Source organism: Budorcas taxicolor, chromosome 19, assembly GCF_023091745.1.
Source record: "Budorcas taxicolor isolate Tak-1 chromosome 19, Takin1.1, whole genome shotgun sequence".
NCBI lineage: Eukaryota > Metazoa > Chordata > Mammalia > Artiodactyla > Bovidae > Budorcas > Budorcas taxicolor.
Genome location: NC_068928.1, coordinates 13,870,019 through 13,898,009, shown reverse-complemented (window position 1 = coordinate 13,898,009; position 27,991 = coordinate 13,870,019). Strand labels below are relative to the sequence as shown.

Below are 27,991 nucleotides of genomic sequence, written 5' to 3'. Positions count from 1 at the left end.
GAAACTCAAGTATTGACAAGATCTGTGGTTCTCAGATCTGCTTCCCAGGCCACATCAAAGTCTGGGGAGCTTATTATTATAAAAGTACCTATGTCTGTGGGGCTTCCCAGATGGCTCAATGGTAAAGAATCTGCCTGCCAATGCAGGAGATGCAGGAGACATGGGTTCGATCCCTGGGTGAGCCCTGGAGGAGGAAAGCCATTTCATCCCACTCCAGCTTTCTTGCCTGGAAAACCCCATGAACAGAGGAGTCTGGTGGGCTGCAGGCCATGGGGTCGCAAAGAGTCGGACACAACTAAACAACTGAAAACACGCGCTGACCCCCATCAACTCCTTTTAGAGTCAGAATACGGAGTAAGCAGACAGGCAGGGGAGGTTTCAACAACTCCCTAAGAGATGTGGATGGATAGTCAGGGCTGGACATCACAGGCTAGATGGGACAAGGCTGGAGTCTAAAGGGGGTGGAGGCAGTCCTGAAGGTCTCCTGTTGAAGTAGAAGAGGTGAGAGAGCTGGTCTGAGGGCCCTAGACTAGGATCCAGGAGCCCCGAGGCACTGAGGAGCAGGGGTGACCTTGGGCCAATCGCTTAACATCTCAGAGATTCTGGTCGAGGAGACCTTTCAGCTCTGACAGGTTATTATTTGGAGACTGGGGCTCCGGGGCTCTGCTGTTTGAAGCTGCAGAGGGAGTTTGGCCATTGTGATATTTTATTGTTAAGCTCATATCTGCCTCTCTCCCTCCTGGTCACCCTCGCTCCCTTTCTCCTTCCCCATTTCAGGAACTGTGTGCTTTCCACCTTTATTAGGGACCATTAGAGCTTTACAGCTCCAGCAGATTGGGTGGGGCCAGTCACAATAAACAGATTTATAATGGGTATAAACGAGACACCTATAACTGCTGAGAATTAACACTTTCAGGGCCTTTGAGTGGCAGCGTGCCTGCCCAGGCCTTCTGGCCCTGCCCGCTACCGGGGGCATCTTCGCAGTTGGCACCTGTTGGATCGGGCTGGCCGTGAGGCCCAGTGAGTCCTTGCTTAGCAAGGATGGAAAACCTCTGGACAGCATCTCCCATTTGTGAAACATCAGTTCACATGGTGGATACAAAATAGGAGCTTAATTTATCTCGGGATGTCTTAGGGATGGAAACAGAAATGAGCCTTTTCCTCCTTCTTTTTTGAGACTCCTATTTCCAGGTGGAGAGTAGGGTTTGCATTCCTACCTGTCAAAGACAGAGAAACAAGCTGAATAAGTCTTACTCTCACCATGAACAAGGTCGTCCCCAAACCCGCTAAAACTCCAGCTCACCCAGGAGGGAGAGAGACAGATGCTGAGCTTAACATGCATGCCAAGTGAGAGAAACGTGGGCTGTGCTGACATCTAAGCCCCAGTTGGCGTTTTTTCACCACTGAGTTTCCAGCCCACAGCCTCGTGCCTGTCACATAGTATACCTTCCATGTGTTTGTGGACTGACAGTGTCTCTTCCAGAGAGCTTCCTACCCAAAAGCCTCATACATAAATGCCCTGCTTTATAAGTCTCTTATTCACTTTCAAGCTGAACGTGAAATTACTTTCATTCTATTCATAATGTATGTACATATCATTATATAAAGCATATTCTCCCTTTTCTAGAAACGATGTCATTCAGCTCCACCTCCATGAATACTGCTTAACTAAAGTATACAGTTCACCAAAAAAAATCACTCACTGGTAAACACTACCAGGAAGTTTTCAAAGAACGAGTTATTATTCTTTCTCCCTTAAGTTCTACTAATTTAGCTTCTCCTGGTTTGGTGTACTAGCTTGGATTACTAGTTCAGTTTAGTTCTACTAGATGACTTCCTTTTTCAAAAAATTTGTATTGGAGTATAGTTGATTTATAATGTGTTAGTTTCAGGCGTACAGCAAAGTGAATCAGTTATATATACATGAAAGAGTGAAAGTGAAAGTCGCTCAGTCGTGTCCAACTCTTTGCGACCCCATGGACTATAGAGTCCATGGAATTCTCCAGGCCAGAGTACTGGAGTGGGTAGCCTTTCCCTTCTCCAGGGGATCTTCCCGACCCAGGGATCAAACTCAGGTCTCCTGCCTTGCAGGCGGATACACATCTATTCATTTTTGTAGATTCTTTTCCCACTTAGGCCATTACAGAGTACTGAGCGGAGTTCCCTGTGCTACACGGTAGGTCTTTATTGGTTATCTGTTCTATATATAGTCGGGTGTATTTGTCAGTCCCAATCTCCTGGTTTATCCCTCCCTCCCACCCCTGGTGACTATAAGTTTGTTGTCTACATCTGTAACTCTGTTTCTGGTTTGTAGGTAAGTTCATTTGTACTCTTTTTTTTTTTTTTTTAAAGATTCTACATATAAGTGATATCATAGGATATGTGTCTTTCTCTGTCCGACGTACTTCACCCTAGATTACTTTCCTTTATCATCTCTTACCAGCATCCCTTGGGGCAAGAAAAGAGCAAGAATCACTCTTTCTGAGTTTCTGTTGAGCTACTGAGGTCTAGAAAAGGGATGGGACTTACTGCCTACCAGTCATCTGGAGAGACAGTAAGGAAACCAGGTAGCTATCAGGTCTCGGGGTGCTCCCTAAGCACATTGCTGGTGCTCCCGGTCAGTGGGAGCCAGTGATCGTCCACGTTCTGTGGCCTCAGTGCCCAACACCTGCTGCTCCCTGGTCCAGCCTCCGCGAGCCTGCCGGGTGATCCGGGGCTGTCTGTCGCTGATGATGGTGATGATGATGACAGTGATGCTGGAGCTGCCCTCCACGGCAGCGAGAAAGAGGCTGGGGTCTGGCCGGGCAAGCGTCCCATAATGAGGCAATTCTGACACTTGCCAGGCCTCCAAGGATCTTCTTCTCGGGTATCACCTCCCAGTAGGGTCCTGCGTATGAATAGGTCGCAGTGGAAAACCTCTCTCTTCTAAGGCAGCTTTATTAGCCCTTCAGTCACAATACAGATTCTGTTTATGGGCCCTCACTTTTATGTGGACACCCAGTGGCTCAGCCTGCTGATGACTTTATGGCCCTCCCCATTCCCACTTCACCAGGAGCGTCATGATTCTCCCCGTCAGCCCAGCTGAGGGGGCCTTTGTTGCAGCCCCATTACCCTGCCAGCAAAGGCAGCCTCTCAGAAAGGAAACCCCAGGAGCCAGACTGCAGCAGGCCTCTGTCTGCCCCCACAGCCTTTAGGCCTAACGATGTCCATCGTTAACCCTTCTTAGTTTTTCCTTAGACTCCTCTGGAGAAAAAGTCGTTTGAGTTACCCAGGTTGCCGTGGTAAATCCCCAGTAATTGATCCTCCTGACCCCCACATTAACCCAAGGGCCTAAAACTGCATTCTAACATGGCAAGACTAAATTTGGGGTTCCTGCCAGCAGCCTAAACCCTTTAGAAATGGTCAGCCCATGTTAACAGAGGTGCCTATTCCCACGCTGTTAAAGGCCCCTTGTATATGCTTAGGCCTCAAGAGGTAGGGAAGGATGGGAAGGATGGGGGAGGGAGGGATAGTTAGGGAGGTCGGAACATGGACACACTGCTATATCTGAAATAGATAACCAGCGAGGACCTACTGTCTAGCACCAGGAGTACTGCTTAATGTTATGTGGCAGCCTGGATGGGATCGGGAGTCTAGAGGAGATGGATACAAGTATATGTATGACTGATTCCCTTCACTGTCCACCCAAGACTGTCACAACCTTGTTAATCGGCCATACTCCAATATAAAATAAAAAGTTTTTTTTAAAAAAAGGAAGTGGGGAATCGGTAGGCTCCCCACAGGCATCCCACTGGCTCTTTCCACTCTGGATAAAGCACTGTCTGGGGTCTCCAGTGGGAAAAGAAGCAGCTTCTGTGTCATACTTACTCCTCAGCACCCCCATTTCGCACCTTCCAACGTGAAGTTGCTGCTGCTGCTGCTAAGTCGCTTCAGTCGTGTCCGACTCTGTGCGACCCCATAGACAGCAGCCCACTAGGCTCCCCTGTCCCTGGGATTCTCCAGGCAAGAACACTGGAGTGGGTTGCCATTTCCTTCTCCAATGCATGCAAGTGAAAAGTGAAAGTGAAGTTGCTCAGTTGTGTCCGACTCCTAGCCACGCAGTGGACTGCAGCCCACCAGGCCCCTCCATCCATGGGATTTTCCAGGCAAGAGTACTGGAGTGGGGTGTCATTGCCTTCTCCGGTGAAGTTGCTGAAACACATCAATGCTCTCTCTTCATTTTGATTGTATTTTAATCTCTCTCTCTCCATCTCTCTCACTCCCCCTTCTTCCTCCTTAAAAATACATGTGTCTCATCAACCTCAGAAAACTCAAGATTCAGAAAACTCAAGAGATTCAGAGGATCAGTGATACCGTTGTCACTTCTCCATTGCTTGGTCAGGGTTGAAGGGCAGGTCATGCATTCATTCATCATGTCCTCTTATCGAGGGCAGAGCATAGTCTGTGCAAGGTTCTGAGGAAGGAGACTGTGGAGAAGCCATCAAGGTCCTGCCCTCATTGGACTTCTGTTCCAGTGAGAGATGCAGCCAAGGAACAAGAAAAGAAACAGTCATTTCAGACTATTTGTGCATCATCATGGGAGGCTCAGTATGTGTGTGCATGCTAAGTCGCTTCAGTCGTGTCCGACTCTTTGCAACCCCGTGGACGGTAGTCTGCCAGGCTTCTCTGTCCATGGGATTCTCCAGGCAAGAATACTGGAGTGGGTCGCCATGCCCTCCTCCAGGGGATCATCCTGCCCCAGGGATCGAACCCAAGTCTCTTATGTCTTTATAAGCAGGGTCTTTACCGCTAGCGCCACCTGGGAAGCCCTGAGGTTCAGTCTGGGGTCAATGTGTCTCTGGGGTCCATGTGAGGCTTTCAGGAAAGAAGGAGAGAGGTCGGCTTTAGAATAGCTCTTCTTTGCTGGGAGACCCTAGGTAAGAGATGGTAAAAATGACTTCTTCCTCTCTGAACCTTGGCTTTCCACTCTGTCCAATGGGCATCTGGAACGCAATGAGAAGCAGACCGTGTGAAACACTTACAGGTGTGAGGACCTCTCAGCTTCTCGAGGGTTAGCCCAGGCTTCCACCTGTAATTGCATCTCTAGGCTGGCGTGTTCCCTGCAAACCCTCTGGCGTTTGCCAGCAGAAACCCTCTCTCTGCTAAGGAGCAGGCGTGCTGGCCGAGCTGGGCTTTGTGCGGAGGACAGGCGGAGTTCCTGGCGCCCTGTCCACCTCCCCACCTGGGCCATTTCTCAGGTGCATGCACATTTGCTTCTTTCCTCAGCCAAGATGCTTTTGATAGAAGCCTTTTTCTTTCCTTGGTTACATTTGCTTTGATTTTTATAAGAAAACCAGTTTGTGGGCTTCCCTGAAGTATCACTCAACTTTTACTCCTTGAGTTCAAGAATGTTTACCGTCCCCGCAGGTCTGTCTGTGTTTCTCCTCTTTTGAATTGGACTCCTAACTAAGCCACCTCGGGGAGAAAAAGATCTGGAATTGAAGCCAGCCCCGTGTTTAAATTGCTTTCATCTTGCCTCAGATTTTTACTCTCAGGCTTTCAGATTTTTAATCTCCTCAGCCTTTGGCAAACATCCATCTATATCCTCGGAGAGAAGAAAATGTTAATAACTGGCGATGGTCCTGTGTGGACAGTGAGGAAACTGAGGCAGCAATGCCAGCCTCTTGGAAAGTTTTCATTTATTGAGTTCTCAATTTCAAGCCGGGTGAATTGTTCACATTCTTTCATCCCCAAATGAGTGTCTTAGAAGTTCACCAGTCTGAATAATTTGGGTCTCTGCCTCTCTCCTCAAGAAAGGGAACTCCTCGGGACTTCCCTGGTGGTCCAGGGGCTAAGGCTGAGGTCCCAATGCAGGGGACCGGGGTTTGATCCCTGGTCAGGGGACCAGATCCCACATGCCACTACTGAGTTCACTTGCCTCAAATCAAGATCCCGCAGGCGGCAACTAAAAATTAAAAAGTGACTCCTCTTTAGGAAAAGGAGGAGAGGATTTAGAAGGATGCAGGACTGGACCCATCAAGACTGGCTTAATTCCTTTCTGTCGCAGCCACCACCCCCGCCAAGCCAGTGTGTTTTGAACTCACAAGGAAGACAGCTCTGTCTGCTTATAATTGATGGATGTGGTTGTTTCCTTTTTGGAAGCGCTTTCTCCTCTGCACCCTTGCTCCAGCCTGATTTTTCAATTCCCATATCCAGACCCGACAGGGCCGGGCTGCGCTCTGCGTGAGGTTAGGAACACAGGGGAAGAATGTGTGTGACAGGGCCCTGGTCGGTTGAGTAATGTTTACTCTGTTGGTGGCTGGGACGAGCCCTTGAGCTGGCAGAGGTCCACCAGCCAGAGGAACATTCCTGCATTATCAGGGATGGGTGATTGGCTTGGAAATGTCAAGGGTGAAAGGCATCCCACCAGATTCTGGGTGCAGCTCACAGACCCCAGTGAGAAGGACCCCCAGGCTTTGGGGTCAAAGGCCACATGGGGTCAAGCTGAGCCTCTCACTGCCCAGGAGACCCCACCTTTTGGCTTCTTTCTATAAAAGAGCAATTCTGGTCATACTTTCTAAACTGACCCTGCTCTTTTGTTTGCCCAGCATTTTCTTTTCCAGGAAAACCCAGAGCTTTGCTAACTTTATCTATTTTTTTCTAACTTCATTTTATTCATTTATCATTCTGGCTTCTGAGGAAGGGAGATCTGTATGCCTAGGTTATGGACAAAAAGGTTGAGGCCCAGAAATTGACAGGCCAGGAGTCATCAGAAAGTCAAAGCAGAGAGGCAGAGTATGAGTTTAAAGTGGCTGGACACTGGTGCCCAGTTGATTTCTAGAATTGTGGAATCGGGGTCTCAACTGGTTTTTTTTTTCCCACCATTTAAAAAAATTGAAGTGAGCTTCCCAGGTGGCTCAGTGGTAAAAAAAAAAAAAAATCTGCATGCCAGTGCTGAAGCTGCAGGATACACAAATTTGATCCCCAGGTCAGGAAGATCCCCTGGAGGAGGAAATGGCAACCCATTCCAGTATTCTTGCCTGGAAAACCCCACGGACAGAGGAGCCTGGCGGGCTACGGTCCCTGGGGTCACAAATAGTTGAACAAGACTGAGTGACCGCACACACGCACAGAAAAACTGACGTATAAAGAACAAAGTTTTGACAAATGGGAGGAGATGGTCAGGTTAGACCCTGCTGTTGAGCGGACTACGTGAGACAGAAGATGGGGGGTCGAGAGTAGAAAGAAAGACGGCACTTTGCCCTAGCTCATCCTGAGCAGCATGGTGCCCTGGCTCTCTGGAGCCACCAGACTCGGCTTTATGCGTCCAGTCTAGACAACTCCTATCTACTTTCTTCCTCCTAGAGTTGATGGGGTGGAAAAGGAATTGTGGAAGGACTTCGTAAATAAAGGGTACATGGGACAGACAAAAAAAAAAAAAAGTATAGTTTATTTACAATTTTGGGTTAGTTTCGGGTGCACAGCAAAGTGATTCAGTAATACATACATATATTCTTTTTCAGTTTTCTCCCCTATAGGTTATTACAAAATATTGGGTATAGTCCCCTGCGCTATTCAGTAGGTCCTTGTTGCTTATCTCATTTGTATTTAGTAGTGTGCGTATGTTAATCCCAAACTCCTAAACTGTTTTTTGAAACTCGTCTTGAGAGCGAGATTAGACACGGAGGGCTCTCTGGGGGTAGTTCTAAGCTCCTGAGGCACTGGTATGGAAAGTTCCTGTGGTTAATTACGCCTAGGCAGCTCCTCCCCAGGGTCCTCCTGACAGGCAGTTGCATCCATCTTTGAAGACAGGGGCACATTCAGTTCTCTAGAACCCGACATACCCATCATAAAAACCACCGTGCTTTGCAAGGTCACACAATAAAATTTGCAGTGCTTATGGGAAAAAATAGGGTTAAGGGCACAATACTCAAAAACTTCGTCAGTGACACCTTTTAAAAAGGATAAGAGTCTAATAAAAAATCATTAGCAGTTTTACACCTGTTAAATGCTTAGGAAATACATAAACGCTGTACAACAATAAATATGGCACTTTCCCTTGAGAAAGTTCTGAAGCTTGCCTATTGAAGTGGGTGTCGGAAGCGGTGAAGCTGGTGAATTATTGAGGTGGTGGGCAGAGACTTATCTGAAATCAGCAGGAGAGTTGTAACTTTAAATGATGTGGATGGATGTGGCTATGGCACGTGCAGTGAACTGACGTGTTTGAAGGGTGTGAGAGTGTGTGTGTGCGCGCGCGCGTGTGCATTTAGTGTATTCCTATGTGAATGGATAAACAAGCTCCTACTGTTTAGCTCAGGGAACTCTACTCAATATCCTAGGATAACACAGAATGGAAAATAATATAGAAAAGAATGTATATAATTAAGTCACTTTACTGTACAGCAGAAATTAACAGAATGCTGTAAAACAATGATACTTCCATTTTAAAAAAAAAAAGCTTTTAAAAAGACTGTAGGGTTTTTCTATTGTGGCTCCATTCAGCTGGATGCAGATTTCTGAAATTGATGTTACACTCAAGTTATTCCTTAATATATCAATAGAATTGAAGCCCATCCTCGTGTGTGTGTTAGTTGCTCAGTCGTGTCCGACTCTGTGCCACCCCCTGGACTGTAGCCTGCCACCAGGCTCCTCTGTCCATGGGATTCTCCAGGCAAGAATATTGGAGTGGGTTGCCATTCCCTTCTCCAGGGGATCTTCCCAACCCAGGGATTGAACCTGGGTCTCCTACATTGTAGGCAGATTCTTTACCATCTGAGCCACCAGGGAAGCCCAGAGTCAATCCATACTTTTGTTTAATTTGGCCTTGACACAAAGCTTGCGAGATCTTACTTCCCCAATCAAGGATTGAACCCACGCCCTGGATAGTGAAATCACAGCATCCTAACCACTGGACTGCCAGGGAATTCCCCCAATCCACACTTTTAGTACCAATATTAGCACAGCACTGACTGTATTTTGTCCTTCTGCCAGAAGGGATGCTCCCATGTTCTGGGGCTGGGATGCTCAAAGCGCCTGAGGGCTTATTCTCTCATTCAGGGAATATTCACACATCAGCTGCTCTGCTAGGTTCTGAGGATGCACGAATGAGTAAAAAGTCATCTCTTCCTTTAGGAGAGAGAGAAGGAAACATATCATCCAAGCATTTCTGTGCAGGTGACCAGCCTCTGCTGTCAGAGTCACTACTGCATGTAGAATACAAAGGATAGAACAGACAACTACCAGGATGAATCAAGGAGAGCTTCACAGAAGAGGTGACATTTAGCCTGCTTAAAGGATGGGGCATGGAGAAGAAGGGAAGAGCATTCCAGACACAGGGGACAGCATAAGCAAAGGCACGGAGGCAGGAGATGGCAGGGTTCTGACATGACTGTCTGGGATGTGGTGACAGATGATACAAGAAAGGCAGAGTAGAGTCATAATGGCCCAATTCTGACCATCTCAGGCATAGGGGCTTTTCCAGGACGGAGTGAAGAGCAGTGTTAAGTGTCCAAACAGCGCAGTGCGACGGTGCCGTTTCGTTCTAGAAAGAAATCCCGACGTGCAGCAATGTGAAGAGTGCCCTGGAGATGGGTGTGTGTGCAGGAATGCAGGGCATGGAGAGAGGCTGGCTTCTGAAACCATAGGCTTGCAGCCATGCTGCATAGAAATCAAGTGACTTGTCTCTGTCCCACATGCTGTTGGCAATTCAGAAACAGCATCATCTCCCATGATGCTGAGGACCGGAAACAGGCGAGAGTAGACACCTCCTCACCAAGGCCTCAGGGATGTCTCTCAGTTCAGTTCCATTCAGTTCAGTTGCGCAGACGTGTCCGACTCTTTGCGACCCCATGAATCGCAGCACGCCAGGCCTCCCTGTCCATCACCAACTCCCGGAGTTCACTCAGACTCATGTCCATCGAGTCAGTGATGCCATCCAGCCATCTCATCCTCTGTCGTCCCCTTCTCCTCCTGCCCCCAATCCCTCCCAGCATCAGAGTTTTTTCCAATGAGTCAACTCTTCGCATGAGGTGGCCAAAGTACTGGATGTCTCTAGACACCAGAATTTGCTGCTGGACACACTTGCTGTGGTTCTTAGGGCCAGTGAGGGGGATGTGGACAGTTAACTGAATTGAAACCAGGAATTGAGTGGAAAATACGTGGCCACTCTCTGGCCTTCTCATTGCTCCTGTGGGAGCTCTGTGGCTATCTGCCTGGCACCTTCAGCCAGCCACTGTTAAACCAGAGCATCATATGTTCATTTTCAGAGAAGGGAAGATGCCATTCCACTTCTTCCAGGCTTCCTGCCACAGTGCCTGGCACAGAATAGGTGCTCAATGAAGTTCTGAGTTCTGTAAACTCAATCTTCCTAAAAATGCCTTTTAGACAAAGACCATCTCCCCACAGGAGGAACAGATGTGTCTCGAGTAACTGTTATATGCCAAACATGATCTGGGCAATTTCACAGCCATTAACACATCCGGTCTTTTCCCCAGTGACTGAAGAGATGGAAATTGTTAACAATAAAGAAACCGAAGATCAGAGAGGTTAAGTAATTCCCCCAAGGTCACACAGCTCTTATGTGGTAGAATCAGGATCTAAACCTCGGTCACCTGGCACCAGAGCCTATTCTACTTTGGTTTTCCTTTCGAGCCCTCTTCTGAGTTTGTGAAATACACAAGGACCTGGCCTCTCCATCCTCTAAGAAGAACACATGGCTGGTCTTGCCGGGGGCAGAGACCTTGTGATATTACCCTTCACCTCGGCATCCCCTTTTAAGGCAGCTGGCTCATTACGGCCTCCCTCTCAGGAGCCTGAGTGATTGCCAAATTCCTGGTGAGAGAAGCATCAGCAGGAAAAGTTACAGGTGCCCCTGGAGCAGGTTGTTGCAATATTTGATTATCCATTTGGCTGTTACAGAAAAATTCTTAACTGTAATTGATGTTTGTTGCTGTAATAGTATATTGCCTGTATTTCTACCTCTAGTAATGGGCTTTATGGGCTAGATTTTAATATCCTTGAGCCTGGGCAAGTGCACGTGCATACTAAGATGCTTTAGTCACGTCTGATTCTTTGCAACCCTATGGACTGTAGCCTACCAGGCTTCCCTGTCCATGGGATTCTCCAGGCAAGAATACTGGTGGGTTGCCATGACCTCCTCCAGGGGATCTTGCTGACTCAGGTATTGAACCCCAGTCTGTTATGTTTCCTGGGTGGGCAGGTGGGTTCTTTACCACTGTGCTGTGCTTAGTCACTCAGTTGTGTCTGACTCTGCGACCCCATAGACAGCAGCCTGCCAGGCTCCTCTGTCCATGGGATTCTCCAGGCAAGAATCCTGGAATGAGTTGCTATGTCCTCCTCTGGGGTCTACCACTAGCGCCACTATTGGTAGAGGTATTTCTACCTCTAGTAATGGGCTTTATGTGCTACATTTTAATATCCTTGAGCCTGAGCAAGCGTGCAAGTCTTTTTAAAAGAAACATGGTTTCCTTGCACAGAACTGATCAGTTTTGAAAGATCAAAATAAATGCCCTTAAAGTGGTCTTTGTAGGTGTGAAACAAATGGTGAGACTTTGAACCCTCTTAGCAGTGGGTTTCCTGGTGGCTTAGACAGTAAAGAATCTGCCTGCAATGCAGAAGACCCAGGTTCAGTCCTTAGGTCGGCAAGATCCCCTGGAGAAGGAAATGGCAACCCACTCCAATACTCTTGTCTGCAGAGAGCCTGGTGGCGGGCTACAGTCCATGGGGTCACAGAGAGTCTGACACGACTGAGCGACTAACACTTTCACTCTTAGCATATGGTATTGAAATAAGTCTGCTTAATTTATCGGGTCATGTTCATGCTCTGATTTTATATACTTGTATCTATCAATAAATATTGTGATACTTGAAAAAAATCACCTGCTTCCCATCCCACTTGGCAGTGGTAAAAGCCCCTCCCGCCCCCCACACCAAACCAGGCAGTCCTCTGACTGAGAGCTGAAGGGGGGCTGGAGCTCACCCAAAACACTGATGGCAGAGCTGAGCTCAAAGCAGAGATCCCCTAGTTCCCAGCCAGACACTGTCTCTTAACCAGAGTCCTTCAAGGAGGGTGCGGAGGTCTAGGCCCACCTGCTTTTCGAGAAAGCACCTCCCTGTTACACTTCTCCCATAATGAAGTTCTGCTAGGGGAGAAAACGAGGACTGCAAAGCGCCGCAGCCTTGGGCTATACCGCCTGGATTCTAACAAATGGCTCTCGCCTCCCTCCTGCCAGGCTCCCATGTAAAGCAGGCTTTTGTTTCCTGTGGATACCTTTGGTTAATTATTTTTAAATAAATAATTATGTAGCCTGGGGGTAGGGGAGAAGTCTCCCCATAACCCATATTTGATTGTCTGAGGACTGGCCCTCTTCCTTCAGCCAAATTAAATAGGGGAAAGCGAGCGTCTGTTTGACTTGAGACCAAATCGATGATGGGGACAAGCTGGGAGGTGAAAACACACCTGACTCCCCGTGTTATCACTATACTCTCAGGAGCAGAGCATCTTGGGGAGGTAAATAGCTGGTCAGGGAGTCAGAGGAAGTGGGAGAAAAGCAGGGTGAAGTCCATTTTCTCTGAAAGGAAAGAACAAGAGGGCAGGGGCCAGGCCTCCCTCCCAAGTTGCTTCCAGGATGAAGTATCAGTGGTTGCAGCAAAGTCAGATTCTTTGGAAATGATTCTCCGTGGGAAGGTAATTCCATTCAGGACTTAGAATCTACCCTCCATTGTCCAGAATTCTGGAGTCAGGACAAATATCTTTGAGTTCACCCCTACACCAGCTCCCTTCCTGTAGGATCCCAAGCCGTGGGTGCTATTTATTTGACATTCTACGAGGAGTTTCCTAGATATTATTTCTGATCCAGACTAGCCATATTAAGGAAGTGATCTCTTCATTTTACGAGAGGAAACTGAACCACAGAGAGAGAAGTGATTTCCCCAAGATCACACATCTGTTAAGAGCAAAGTTAGAATGGAAATCCAAGTTTGTCCCGCTCCAGAGCACACAATCTTCCCATTAGCCCTCCTTGTTAGAAAATCCTTCCTTTTATTGATTTGAAATCTGCCTCCCCCCTTTTCCTGTGGGCCCAGCTGCCTACTGAGCTCACAAAGTTTCAGATCTCTCTTCTCCTAGGTAAGCATCCTGCTGGGAACCCAGGGGCAGATATGAGCGGAGCAAAAGGACCTAATTTAACCCAGTGGGATGGAGTGGAGGGTCGTGGCGATGAGACCTAGGAACTGCAGATCGGTGCAGAGGCAGACAGACAGGACGGGGCAGGCGATGTTGGTTTGGAGACGTGGAGGTCTTCATTCCTTTGAACTTCATGGCCCCTGTTCCCCCTAAAATATAGTGCCCCAGCCCTATAACTACTGAATTCCAGTGTTGTCCTGCTGCTGACACCACCTCCATCAGCAGCCCCTTGAATCAAAGGAAACCACCAACAGAAGAAGCGCACACACAGAACACGCATCAAACTGCTTTGTAGTCCGACAAGCTGCTCTTGAAGGTTAGACTCCTGCCCTAGCGTGTGTTTGTTTTCTCCCCACCCTTCTTAAGCTCTAGGTCATTTCAGCCTTGGGGAACGTCCTTCGAACAATCCAAGGAAAACTGGTTTGGGTCTCCTCTTGGCAAGCTCCGTCTTGGTGAATTATAGGCTACTGGTTATGGCAGCCCTGCCTGGCTCCCAGGGGGACTTTTGTAGCCTCCTCGAGCAGGTGCGGGGTGCTCCCCTGGGGGCCAGAGGCAGGGCAGGGGGTGAGCGGACCAACAGAACTTGTATGCTTGATGCAGTGATGTTCCATCCTGAGGGACTGGGCGGAAGGAGAAATGAAGGAGAATTTGGCCCTCCGTGCCAAATGATTCCTTAGGCATCTGGTCTCTGTCTCTTGCAGGTAGGAACAGGGTCCCCTAAACCTTTCTGTCAAATCCAAGGCAGCAAATAAGAACGTGGTCTTTCTCAGCTTTGAGCTTAGGGCAGGATGGCCTGGCTTCCCCATCGGCTTTGTCTCTGGCTGTTTCAGGGGCACATCAAACAGGACTTGAACTCTGCACACTGGCTCCAGGTTCTCTTCCCACTTCAGCTTCCTCCAGTTGCTGGGTCTTTCCTGAACACAGACTCGCATTTTGGTTCCTGAGCGAGAGGGAGAGTCAGAGCAGCGAGGCTGTACACGTGCTTGCTTCTCCCCTCCCTCGCAGACCAAACGGCAGTGGTCTACTGGGCACTCACTTCCTGCCTGCGGGTGCTGCCTGCCCCACCTCTGGGCAGACACGCCTTCTCCTGGGCCCTGGAAGTCAGCCAAAGGGGACCCCACTGAAGGAATGTGAGTTGCAGGACCAAAGAGTCCTAGCTACAGCCCTGGCCCCGTCCTGCTCTGCTGGTGTCCCATCGGTCACTGGGCCTTGGCCACAATGGTGGTACACAGAATGATGCATTTTGTTGTGGCCCTTACAAGGGTCACGGCTTCCCTGATAGCTCAGTTGGTAAAGAATCCGCCTGCAATGCAGGAGACCCCAAGTCTATTCCTGGGTCGGGAAGATCCACTGCAGAAGGGATAGGCTACCCATTCCAGCATTCTTGGGCTTCCCTTGTGGCTCAGCTGGTCAAGAATCTGCCTGCAATGCAGGAGACCTGGGTTCGATCCCTGGGTTGGGAAGATCCCCTGGAGAAGGGAAAAGGCTACCCACTCAAGTATTCTGGCCTGGAGAATGCCATGGTCTACAGTCCATGGGGTCACAAAGAGTTGGACACGACGGAGCCATTTCACTTTCAAGGGTCGCTGGGCCAGGGCCTCTCTGTAAAACCTGTCAGCTCATACTCTGCAGCCCTACATAGCCAAGCAATGCCAGGGAAACATTTCTAAAAGGCATTTTGAAGAGCAAAAGAAATACTCCAGCTGGGAAGGGAAAGCCCCTAAAACCTAAAAGCACTATGTAGAAACAACAAGAAGTAGAATCCATTCATTTGTTCGTTCATTCATTTGACGTGTTTATCTTGTGAAGAGAAGGGGCTGGGCTTCCCAGGTGGCTCAGTGGTAAAGAATCTGTCTGCCAGTGCAGGAGACACAGGTTCAGTCCTTGGATCAGGAAGGTCCCCTGGAGAAGGAAAGGGCAACCTACTCCAGCATAGTTGCTTGGAAAATCCCACAGATAGAGGAGCCCAGCAGGCTATAGTCCGTGGAGTCGCAAAAGAATCAAACATGACCTAGCGAGTAAACAACAACCACCAAGGGAATACAGCAAGGAACAAAACACAGAGTAAAAACATGCTGCCCTCACGGAGCTTCCATTCCAGACTTCAAGCAGAGGCCCAGCCACCTCTGCCCTGGAGAAAGACAGCCGATACGTCTCACAGACAGACAGGGGAAAGACGGCAGTGTTTTCCCTCCTTGTCGGGTACCCTAGGAAACAGATGACCCCGGGGGGGTCAGGTGGCACTAATATTCCGCTCTTGGGTCTGCCTTGTTTTGCAGGAGTGCGCTACAGCCAGCAGGGAAGCAATGAGGTCACTTCCTCCTCAACAATCAGTCACCATGGCAACAGCGCCATGGTGACTAGCCAGTCGGTTTTACAGCAAGTCTCTCCAGCCAGCCTGGACCCGGGCCACAATCTCCTCTCACCTGATGGTAAAATGGTGAGTACACCTGGGCCATTGTAGCTCTGGAGCTGATAAGATAAGAGGCAAAACAAACACAACTTCTCACAAGGCCTGCCTGAAACAATGAACCATTGTAGCCCCACAGGGGAAAATGGGGGCCGTCCAGAGTTGGAACGGAAAGGGAGAGCCAGTGACCCAGCCCCCGGCGGGTGGAAGAGGTGTTCGGTTTGAACCCAGCCAATAAATCTGACAGAGCCCTGCTCTCATTTTATTGATTGAATGCCTCATAAAGGAGCAAGCCGGGTGGGACCCTGTTTGTTTTGGGGCTGCCAGTGACATTTAAGTTGATAAAAATGTTCATTCATCCCCACCCCCCCTCAACCAACCCAGGGCCTCCAAAGCCAGATTTTTTTAACCCAGGGAGCACCTCACTTTGAAACAAGCCCCCCCACCCTGCCTTTCTCTTCAGCACTCCCCTGATGCTGCCCAGGAGGGTGAGTGAAGTCAGGATTGAGTGGGTGGCAGGAGGTGGTGAAGCTTCTGGCCCTGGGGTTTTAAAGGCCACTGGGCGCCCGTGAAGATCATAACACAGAACGGTGTGCGGGGTGGGGCAGTGCTTACTGGGGGGAGAGTGGGAAACACCAACTTTGAAGTTTGCAATGACTGGGTTCCAATCCCAGCTCCGGCACTTAATAGCCATGTAGCCTTGGCCAGGTTCTAAGCTCTTTCTTTCTCGTCTATAAAACGTGGGTAATAACACTAGGGTTGTTGGCGGAACAAATATGATAACATGAGAGGTACTCAGCACTGTGTTTGGGACGGTAAATATTCAGTGAATGACAGCATGGTGGTTCTTCGGTGAATATCAGTATTATTTTCCCCTCAATGACGTTTTCTCTACCAGTAGCCACAGCGTACCCTCTCAGATGTCAGCTGAGCACCCCGGTGAGGAATAGTCTAGTTGATGCTGAGTTTTCAAGGTTCTAAGCCGCAAGCAACACCCGAGCACCCCGGGGAGGGTGGCTTCCGAGACAACACGAGCGTGACGACACTAGGAAGGGTTGGGCGTGGAAAACTTGATTCTTCGGGTCATGCTCTGTGTTTCGGGGGAGGGAGGAGCTGTGGATTCCCGGCTTCCCAGCCTGAGATGGCGCCCTGCACCCTCAAGGGGTCTGACCGAGAGGCAGGTGGGGGGAAGGGCAGGGAAGCAAGGCCATTTTAGACCTTGACATGTGCACCGTGTAGGCAACACAGGACTGGTGAGTCACAGGTGATTGAGTCCCCAGCTCCCTGGAGGAAAAACAAAGTAGTTTCCGAGGGGAGTGCCAACTCTGGTCTGGGGATCTGAGCCGATGGCTTTCTGGTCGTGGGCTCTGCAACAGGAGACAAAGATGCTTCCATGGGAGGCATTTTGCAGCCCCCTTGCCCACCCCTCATCCCTTAAGCTTCTTCTTTGGCTGCCTCGTGAGACCCAAGGATTGCCCAGGCTTCCCCGGAGGAGGGGGGGCCTCGAGGAAGAGATCATGGCTTCCCAGTGGAGGACATGTGGAGGGAGACCTCTCCTGTTGCTTGAAGGTCCTTGGTGTTTCCCTGTGAGCCCTTCTTTCCTTCCTCCTGAGAAGCAAACGGCCTCGCCCAGACTGGGGCGCTCCACAGGCAGCCTCAGGACACGCTCTTTTCTTCCTCTTCTGCTCGACAGCGCCCTAATGGGCAGTCTGTTATTGGATTGATGATTGACCAGGACAGCACACCTCAACGTTAGCAAACACCTGGAAGCTTGTTTGCAGCGACCCGCTTTTCACTAGTTTCCAACACCCTGGCTCGTATGTTATGTCACTATCGCTGGATGCCCAAATTCAGGAGTCTGTTTTTGGTTAATATGTAACGAGCCCATCGCAGATCTTGGTCCACTAAAGACAGGAGTGGAGAGGATGGTTAAAAATAACGCCAGCAAGGGAGCCAGTGTGCCCACGTCTTGGGCTGTGTTGTTTATCAGCCGAAGGATGGACGTTGCCTAATTTCAGTTTCCTCATCTGGAAAATGGGGGATAACAATGCCTGCATCATTGGGGTGGGGTGAGGATTGCTTGTAATTCTGCTGTTTTGGGGGTGAGCCCCAGCCAGGGAATGACAGTCTCTGTGTGCTGACTTCAAGTAGAATGTGCATTTGAAATCATCCGCCAGGGATTGGTTTTGGAAACAAGGGTGACCCATTTGAGCTTTCTTTTGCACTCCAGGGACCCCATCCCATTCCCGAGTGACACACATCCACAAAGAGCTGGCCAGCTTTCAGGTTGCAGTCTGTGAGTTTTGAACCTTGTGTTTTAGAAAAGCACATGCCGGATAATCTCATGGCATCAAAGCAACAGACCCCCATGGTGAAATGCTCAGCCCTAAAGGCAGATCGCCTGCCCTTCATGGCCAATGTACCACTTGCGCACATTTCTTAATTTCTCCAAACTTCCGTTCCCTTGTCTGCCAAGGAGGGGTAACAGTATCAACCTCATAAGCAATAGGCATGTGAAGCACACAGCAAAGGACTGCAGAAGGCAACGCTGATACCACCCAAACTCTCCAGATTACCCTGTGAGAATGGTGACTGATACTCTTGGCAGCTCCCTGTCTTCCATCAGTCCTGGAGGCGAAGAGGTGATGGTTGCATTTTATTCATTTTTTTACGTCATTTTTTTTAATGACATTCATTTTTTCTCTTTCTCTCATTTTTTTTATGTGGATCATTTTTAAAGTCTTTATTGAATTTGTTACCTTATCTTTTTTTTTTTTTTTTTTGGCCTCGAGGCATCTGGGATCTTAGTCCCCTGACCAGGGATGGAACCTGCAACTCCTGCATTGGAAGGTGAAGTTTTAACCACTGGACCACCCAGGAAGTCCCAATGGTTGCATTTTAGAGTAGGAAGGAACATGACCAAGGTGACTGCCCATGTAGGAAGGAGATAGAATTTGGGGTCCAGCAAAACTGGGTTTGAATTCTGGCTTCCTTGCTTGCTAGTCAGATGACACAGAGCTTCTCTCTCAACTCTTTCGAGGCTCAGTTTCCTTATTCTGTGGCAGTGGTTTAGTTGCTCAGTCGTGTCCAACTCTTGCCACACCATGGACTGTAGCCCGCCAGGCGCCTCTGTCCATGGGATTCTGCAGACAATACTGGAGAGGGTTGCCATTCCCTTCTCAGGGGATCTTCCCGACCCAGAGACTGAACCCTGGTGTCCTGCATTGCAGGCAGATTTTTTACCACTGAGCCACATGGGAAGCCCTTCTTAATCTGCAAAACAGGGCAATGATCATAATGCCTTCCTACATGTGTCCTTATCTATTGAGGACAATCAGTGAAAGCACTTTAGAAATGTTAAGACTGGGGGCGGGGCACAGAGGCTCAAGGAGGCGGGGCTAAATGAGCACTTACAGCTGAGTCACACTGTTGCAGAGCAGAAAGCAACAGAGCATAGCGAAGCAAGCATCCTCCGACTGAAAAGAGAATTCTGCTTTACGTGCATGGTTTAAAGAAAAGCAACACTAAAGCCATACACGTTTTGTTTTTATTATCAGCACCTACTTTTCTCTTTCACCATTGAAACCAAACATTGAAATGGCAGAGATTACTGTCACTCCATTCACTCTCTGCAAAGGACTGCATTACTCAAGAGAGTCCGAAGGCAGGTCACTGATTTTTTTTTTTTTTTTTTTTTTTAATGACTTTGACATTTTGAAAAACAAGTCCGGCAAACAAGCTGGTTCTCTCTTGTTTGATGTGGTCAGAATTCCTTCTTGGTCACGTGCCCCCTAACTCACAACGTGATGCTCATTTTAAAAACACAAACAAACCTGTTTGAGGGTTTTTTTTTTTCTTTCTTTTTCAAATTCACTTTGGAAGCTATGGGATTGATCAGAAGGGTAGGCAGGAGATAGTGTCTTCCAGGGGTACTGGTGTGAGAGCTATAATCTGAGGAGCTCTGGGTCACAAGGAAAAGGTGACTCAAACATCTTATGTATGTATCCCAACCCTAAGCCACCTGTGAGCATTCCTGGTGCCATCAAGAATGTCTGGGTTAGTTTAGAGTGAGGGGGGAACAGTCCTTTCTTAGTAATAATTCTTAAAATTATTTTAAAACCACAAAAAGTAAGCTACTTAATCATGAATAAAAGTATGTTGTGTGTATGTGTGTGTGTGTAAAACTGAAAGCTCCTTGTAATTCATGGGGAACTAGTGGAAGTGTTTCTGATAACAGAGAATCAAATTAAGCATGTCTATTACATCCGTTACTGGTTAATACTATTCAGAAAGTTCTAACCCATACAATATGACACGTAGACGTATTACCACTAGCAAGAAGGAGAGACCTTTTTAGCATTATATGCTTGTAATGCCATTATATATACATTCAGGAAAATGATAGTCATTAAGGAAAAGACACTATCAGGAATAAATGAAAGGATTCAATCCTTAATAAAAGGAATCAGAGTGGCCGTGGATAAAATACACAGAACTCAGTAGCTTTCTCTTGCTAATCTGTCATTAAAATATAATGATGAAACAGAGTGGGAGTACCTGGGACCAAGCCTTATTTAGTAGCTTTGTCATTACGATAGTAGCTCCTTGAAAGAAAAAGGGGGGGGGGGGGTTGTTTGTTTTAATGTATAGTAGAGATTTGGGAAAAGCAGAGAAGCCCAATAATGGACGATGACTGATCTCCCCCAGATAGACCTTAATAATAATTGCAGGGGAAGAGCCCTCTGTAAAAAGAACGAACTTGAATTTTAGAGTCACACAGACCTAGGTTGGAATACCAGAGGTATCACTGATTAGGTTGTTGGTTCTCAGGTAATATGCATGTCTACTCGGAGTCTGTTTTTTCGTTCATGATATGGGAATGGCAGAAGCATCTGCCTCACGGGTATAGTGAGGTTAGTGAGTTAATCCATGAGTAGTGTGTCCCAGATCCTGTACTCAGTGACAGCTTCCATGTGCTCTAGGCTCTAGACCTGGGCCCTAATCTGCTACACTAGGGAATCCCATGGAGAAGGAAATGGTAACCCACTCCAGTGTTCTTGCCTGGAGAATCCTGGGGACGGGGGAGCCTGGTGGGCTTCCGTCTATGGGGTCGCACAGAGTCAGACATGACTGAAGCGACTTAGCAGCAGCAGCAGCAGGGAATCCCGGGGCATTTCTCCAGTTATTATTTGTAGCAATCACATATTTTTAGCACCAATGAAATAGACAGCATAGAGCAGAACAGAGGATACTTTCGTTCCTTCTTTTTTTCTTTTTAACTTCATTTTTTAAACTTTTTTCTTTTACATTGGAGTACAGCCAGTTAACAATGTTGTAACAGCTTCAGGTGGACAGCAAAGGGGCTCAGCCATACATATCCATGTATCCATTCTCCCCCAAACTCCCCTCCCATCCAGACTGACATATAACATTGAGCAGAAATCCCTGTGCTACACAGTAGGACTTTGTTGGTTATCCATTTTAAATGTAGCAGCGTGTACATGTCCATTCCCAGCTCCGTAACTAACCCTTCCCAGCCTCCTCCCCGCCTGACGACCATAAGCTCATTCTCTAAATCTGTGAGTCTGTTTCCAGAACCATTTCCAATATGAACCAGTGACAATCATATCATACACGTGGACTGAAGAATCTCTAAGAGCAGGCTGGTGATTCAAAGGAAATCAACAAAAATGCACATGAGGGAAGGGATTATGGTCAATATTACTTGGCTCTCTCCTCTGCATCTAGAACGTGCCTGTCCCTCAGTTGGTGCTTAACAATTGTTACTGAATGCATGCATGAATGCTCCGGTGATTTAGCTGTGCCAAGGAATTGCTAAGCAGTGTCATTTTGGACACTGCTCTTTCCTGGGTTCCACTCATTCTGCTCTTGTTTTTTCTCCCCAGCAGATCTCAGTCTCGGGAGGAGGTTTGCCCCCTGTCAGCACCTTGACGAATATCCACAGCCTGTCCCACCACAATCCCCAGCAATCTCAAAACCTCATCATGACCCCCCTCTCTGGAGTCATGGCCATTGCACAAAGTAAGCTCTGTTCTTGGTCAGAAAACTTGGGGGCAGGGAGGAGTGCTTTGGGAAAGGAGTCAACCTGATTTAAAACAAACAAACAAACAAACAAACAGTAAAGAAGATATTCTTCCAACTCATCCAACCACTTGTAGATTTGATTCAACTCATTTCGTTCCTTATCTCTCTCCTCACGATTTGGATTGTTCAGCCTAAAATTAGAAGAAATTCGGGAATGGAGTTGAATCTGGGTCATAGCTCACCAGCTGTGCATCTTGGGTCGACTCATTGCATCTTTATGAGGCTCAGTCTTCTCATCTGTAAAATGGATTGTTGGGGCAATCCAATGACTGGATACATAGACACGCTTGTACACTGATAAAGTATGAATATGTATAATATTGTAGCTTCTATTTTTGTCCAGTGTTCATTCCTATCCCTGAGTGTGTGGTGGGTTTTCCAGGAGGTTGGGTTTTGCTGATGTTTCTTCGTGTTGTTTGAGGTGGAGTAAGACATGAGGGGTTCCCTTCTTTTTTTTTTTTAATATAAGATTTATTAATTGATTGATCTTATTTTGGACATGCCCTCACGGCATGGCATGTGAGATCTTAGTTCCCCAGCTAGGGATTGAACCTGTACCCCTGCAGTGGAAGTGCAGTCTTAACTACTGGACCACCTGGAAAGTCCATGGGCTTCCTTCTTAATGGGGAATTCTGTATGGTCAAATGAGACCTCTTTGGCAGGTGGTAAAAACATACTGAGAAGGAACTCTGCATGAAACTGTCAGCATTGACAGATTTAAAGAGAAATAGATTGTTTGTGCCCTGAAGACAGAGCGAGGCGTCAGGTCCTTCTAGCCCTGGGGGCTCACCTTCCACAGCCAGTCTGTCCCCATCCATCACTGATGGGCCATTTCAGCGCAAGAAGGCTGCCATGGGTGTGCCTGGGGATGCCGCTCTCAGAGTAATGACATTGATGCGTATTCAGTGTATTTTCAGCCTTGTGTGGACAGCTCAGGCCAAGCCTTCCCTGTGATCCAGGGAGCACCCATGAGAGGTCTTGGGGATAGCTATGGGAGGTACATTTCCCATCTTGCTTCTACCCTGGGGATCACCCGCTGTCTTTGTGGCCTCCCTGTGTCCAGAGCCCATGTGAACCACTTTTTTATTTGTTCCTGCCTTTTTTGCTCCTCTGTCCACTCTTCCTAAACCTTATCTAGCCTCAGATCACTTCTGAAGGGATGGACTTTTGTGCTCCTTGAGAGCAAAACAGAGCCAGGCCCATAGGAGTTGCCTGAGTTTATTGAATGAGTGCATTTGGCCCCCTCTCTGTCCTCAGCTGCTGGGAAACTGACGCCCTCCCCACTTCGTTTTATAAAAGGAACCTTTAGAGGACTCACAAAATTTAAAAAGGTATTTTAAATTTGCTGCCTTTTCACGGGGCCATCTCCAGGAATATGGTAACCACACTAAAACCAGTGTTTGAGAATGAGATCAGATTCCTGAAACCAGCTTGCCTGACTTCTAGGAGATTTGATTAAAAGCCCCATGGATAAGATATCTCATCTATCTCTCTCTCTCTACAACCAAAACTATACACAAACTGTCCCATTTACCTTCTTTCTTCGCACCTCCAGCTTTGGCTGACACACACAGTTCTATATTTTCTTAGGCACTATCTGTATTAAAATTTTCCCTGTAGCTGTTACACTTTTTTTTTCATTTTGCACCTCCTAATTTTTCTCACCTATAATTCTCTCTATTCTCTTATAATAATCTTATTCTCCAATTGCAGACAGCCAGCACCAGAGTGCACTGACCTTAGATGGGTGTGTGTGTGTGTGTGTACTTGGAGTGGGGAAAGCACAAAGTATGATGAGGGTCACCAGCAAACATGGTTGAGACACAGTAGTCCTACCCCAGGGAGTGTCAGAATGAAGAATCGGTTATGGAGTCCAAGCTTGTTCTGTTCTCTGTACCACAGGCCAGTAAATCGAGAGACAAGTTGTTGGGGAATAAATAGCCAACTCCTGTCCTGTTGAGTGGGGCTTCCCAGGTGGCGCTAGTGGTAAAGAGCCTGCCTGCCAATGCAAGAGACAAGGGTTCAATCCCTGGGTTGGGAAGATGCCCTGGAGGAGGGCATGGCAATGCCCTCCAGTATCCTTGCCTGGAGAATCCCTTGGACAGAGGAGCCTGGGGGTGGGCTGCATTCCATAGGGTTGCAAAGAACTGGACACGACTGAAGCGACTTAGCACACACATCCTGTTGAGTATGTGGGCCCTGCTTGCTGACTGCAGAGGCCCAAGGAGAACGTGATAACAGACTCCCCAGCAGTGCCAATTCATCATTCCCTACTCACCTGTTGGACTGGATAACATGCTTCTTAAGCAGGAACCAGTGCCCAGAAAACAGATGGGAAAGCCAAGAGTCACACTCCGTGGGAGCTCGAATGACATCAGTGGCTTTCCATCCTGGAACTGAGGCACATTAGGGGCACAGCCTGTGTTGAAAATAAAATTCCTGGGCCTCACCTCCAAAGGGTCTGACTCATTATGTCTCGGGTGGGGCCGAGGAATGTGTATTTCTTAAAGGGCTCCTCAGGACGACTCAAAAACAATAGGCTGGTTGCAGGACTAGTCCTCCAATGCCATCCACTCCAAATGGCATCATTTGCTTTTCTAGGCAGAGACTTCCTGAAAAGAGCAGTGGTGATGGGCTTGGGGAGAAGACAGCAAACTCACGGGGCTCCCTTGGAATCTGAGACCTTATGGGAAAGTTAGGGAACAGATCAAGGTGTCAGGTGAGACAGCACCTGGAGGAGAAGCCGAGCCCTTGGGAAGTTAGAGATAGTGCTGTTCTGAGTGATCAGAGGACCTCTCCTTCCCAGCCCCACCCAGGAGAGCCAGGAGGGGGCTTATTCCCCTTCCCTTCTCTGCTCACCTTTTAGGTTTCTGATAATGGTATCAGCTAAAGCTCTGAGCAGGCAATCGTTGAGGCCTCTGTGCTGTCTCCATGGAGCACTTCCCCCTCCTGTGAACCTGCTTATGGAACCCTCTACATCTCAGGAAAGGCTCTCTAGGTGTCTATTCCCGCATCTGCCTGAAAAACACATCTTTTTTCTGGGTTTCCGTCTTCAGTTTGTTCTAGCCCTCCCCCCACCACTTCCCAGAAAAAAGTGAAAGAAAGTGGAGTCACTCAGTCGTGTCCGACTCTTTGTGACCCCATGGACTGTAGCCTACCAGGCAAGATTCTCCAGGCAAGACTACTGGAGTGGGCTGCTATTTCCTTCTCAGGGGATCTTCCCAACCCAGGGATCAAACCCGGATCTCCCGCATTGCAGACAGGCACTTTACCATCTGAACCACCAAGGAAGCCCCGCCCCCCCCCCCCCCCCCCCCCGCCGCCAAAATGAGGTCAAATCAAAGGAAACTTGGCAACTCCAAGAAAGAAGTTGGGAGTATCTTTCTCCTCATCCTCCCATCCCCAGCCCCAACCCGCTTCAGCTACCTGCCCCAGAATCCCGCCCAGGGAGCCAACGGAGGGTGGGTACCAGGGACCTGATCTTGGCAGCACGGGCCCCAGTTCTAAAGAGACCTCAGGATATAGACATAATACAGAACCACGGAGGTCCCCGTCCTCCAGAGCAGAAAGATGGCAGCACCTACTGTAACCACCAGCCTTCAGCTTATTGCTTCCTCCTTCCAGTACATGGTCCTTCCATTGCCACCAGCCCTGTGCTGCCAGATGAGACACACTCTCTTCACAGACTGGCTGAGTAGCAGTCTTTTATCCCCTCTCTGCTCTAGTTAAGAGGATGAGCATCTGACCTCTCTCAGGTCATTGCACAGCCGGCCGAAGGAGGGTCTTCAAGCTGCACACCTCTAGGACTGTGGAGGAGGTTTTGTCTTTTTATCAAAATGTGGGCCCCTGCACACTCCTGCCCCCTGCTGGACAGACATATCTGGGCAGTAATCTGGACCTTAGAGTGGATGCCTTTAACTCCCAGGGCAAGCCTCCCTCAGAGCCAGACATGGCTGGAGTGGGCAGATACATTGTTGTCGTTCAATCACTCAGTCTTGTTCGGCTCTTTGCAACCCCATGGACTGCAGCACGCCAGGCTTACCTGTCCTTCACCATCTCCCAGAGTTTGCCTGAGTTCATGTCCATTGAGTCAATGATGCCATCCAACCATCTCATCTTCTGTCATCCCCTGCTCCTACCTTCAGCCTTTCCCATCATGAAGATCTTTTCCAATGAGTGGGCAGACGCAGAGCGCTGCAACCCCAAGGGGACTACTTTGGGAAACAGGACAATTTTGGGAAACCCTCAGACCTCAGTCAGACCTGTTGAAACCCCGTTTCCATCTACAGCTGTCTGTGGAATGTGGGCGAGTCACCTTATCTCTCTAAGCCTCAATTTTTTCATCTATAAAATGGGTCTATAAAATCGCTTCCCAGGCAACCTCTTATGTAACAGCCTCAACCCAGTGCTGGCAAACAGCAGGGGCTCTGTTGATGACTGTTCAAGTCTGTTCACCTTTGCTCATCCCTGAAGCCGTCTCTGATCCTTCCTCTCGTTCCCACAGGCCTCAACTCCTCCCAAGCTCAGAGCGTCCCCGTCATCAACAGTGTGGCTGGCAGCCTGGCAGCCCTGCAGCCCGTCCAGTTCTCCCAGCAGCTGCACAGCCCTCACCAGCAGCCCCTCATGCAGCAGAGCCCGGGCAGCCACATGGCCCAGCAGCCCTTCATGGCTGCGGTGACCCAGTTGCAGAACTCACACAGTAAGGACCCGGGCTCATTGGGGAGGGAGCCCCAAAGGGCCTCGATGGCCAGCGTGTTCACTCTCTGGGTCTGAAGTTTCTTGGAAGCTTCCTGGTTTGGTCACTTTTCCCTACCTGTGATCAACCAAGACAATTTCTTTCTTTCATTTTTAAAAAAATGTGTCTGGCTGCACTGAGTCTTCATCGCGGCACATGGGCCTTTCAGTCTTCGTTACAGTACGTGGGATCCTTAGTTGCAGTGTGTGGGATCTAGTTCCCAGCCCAGGGGTTGAACCTGGGACCCCTGCATTGGGAGCACGGAGTCTTAGCCGCTGGGTCACCTGGGAAGTCCCAAGACAATTTCTTAAGCACAACTCTTATGCGATGCTGTGCCTTTTCTGGTCCTCTTCTCTGCCCCTGGAATTCCCAGGGGAGATTTTGCAGAGGACAGTTAAGGCCGATACGGGAAGAGAAGCTAGAAATAGAGATCTGGGGAGACAATATAAATGTGGCACGAACCCATGCCCCCTTTCCCGCCCTGGTTCCCATGGAAGAGATCCTCAGGCAGGCGCACCCTTTTCCCAATGAGCCTCACCTTCGCCTTTTCAGTCCAAAATTCCAGGCAGCTGTTATCAGATGATCAGACTTAGCATATAACTTGCCTCCTAAGTGTCTTCTCTGAATTTGAAAAATCTTCCAGAGTCCCCACACTCTCCGATTTCCACCCCCCAAAATCTCTAATAGAGAACCATGAACATGGGTGGAAAAAACCACGTGCACACGGAACATTAGTTTCTGCCCCATGCAGAGAGGCTGCTTCCCACCTCCGATGTTTTCACCTACCCTAAGACTACCTTTCAACCATTTAGCTTTGGGTGTGTTGTTGTTGTTGTTGTTGTTGTTGTTTTTGCCATGCTAAGCAACCTGTGAGATCTTAATTCCCCAACCAGGGATCGAACCTGTGCCCCCTACCTTGCAAACATAGGATCTTAACTACTGGACCCCCCGGGAAGTCCCCCTTTCAACCATTTACTTCCCATCCACCCCTAGCCCCCATTTCTCCCCCTTCCTGAGCCCCAGAGCCCCAGCCCTCTGGCTATGTCAGGCTATAGGCCCTTGCCTCCAAGTCTGGGGAGAAAGCATGGGAAGGATGGTTTTCTATCTTCCAGCACAACCCCATGCACACACCTGGGCTGCCTCTGGAATAGAGCAATAGTGCATCAGACAGGCCCAGATTTAAATACTGGCTCTGAGCCTTAGGAGCTATGTAGCCGGTGGTAATTTCCTCAGCCACTCTCAACTTCAGTTTTTTCATCTTAAAATGGAAATAGTGTGCATGTGGAGTCACTATGAAAGTGAAACAAGAGTAGGTATGAACTGTGTTTGGTGAGCATTAAGAGTTATTAAAATGCGGACTTCCCTGGTGGTCCAGTGGTTAAGGCTTCATGCTTCCAGGGCAAGGGGTGTGGGTTTGACCCCTGGTTGGGGAACTAAGATCCCACATGCCACGTGGCCAAAAAATTTGAAAAATGAATACTTTAAGAGAGTTATAAAAATGCAAATAATTATTTACTAAGGGTGTCTAATAGGAGGAGGCAGGGGTGGGAAACAGGAT

The 27,991-nt window shown here is 48.5% G+C and overlaps 1 protein-coding gene across 1 annotated transcript in view; it reads left to right on the top strand.

Moving 5' to 3' along the window:
• HNF1B (HNF1 homeobox B) overlaps positions 1–27,991 on the top strand; it is a 62,033-nt gene that overhangs the window by 23,226 nt on the left and 10,816 nt on the right. The window contains exons 5-7 of the mRNA XM_052657749.1: positions 15,463–15,623; positions 21,500–21,635; positions 26,203–26,397. Of these exons, the coding sequence (XP_052513709.1) occupies positions 15,463–15,623; positions 21,500–21,635; positions 26,203–26,397 (492 nt within the window). The remainder of the gene's footprint in view (positions 1–15,462; positions 15,624–21,499; positions 21,636–26,202; positions 26,398–27,991) is intronic.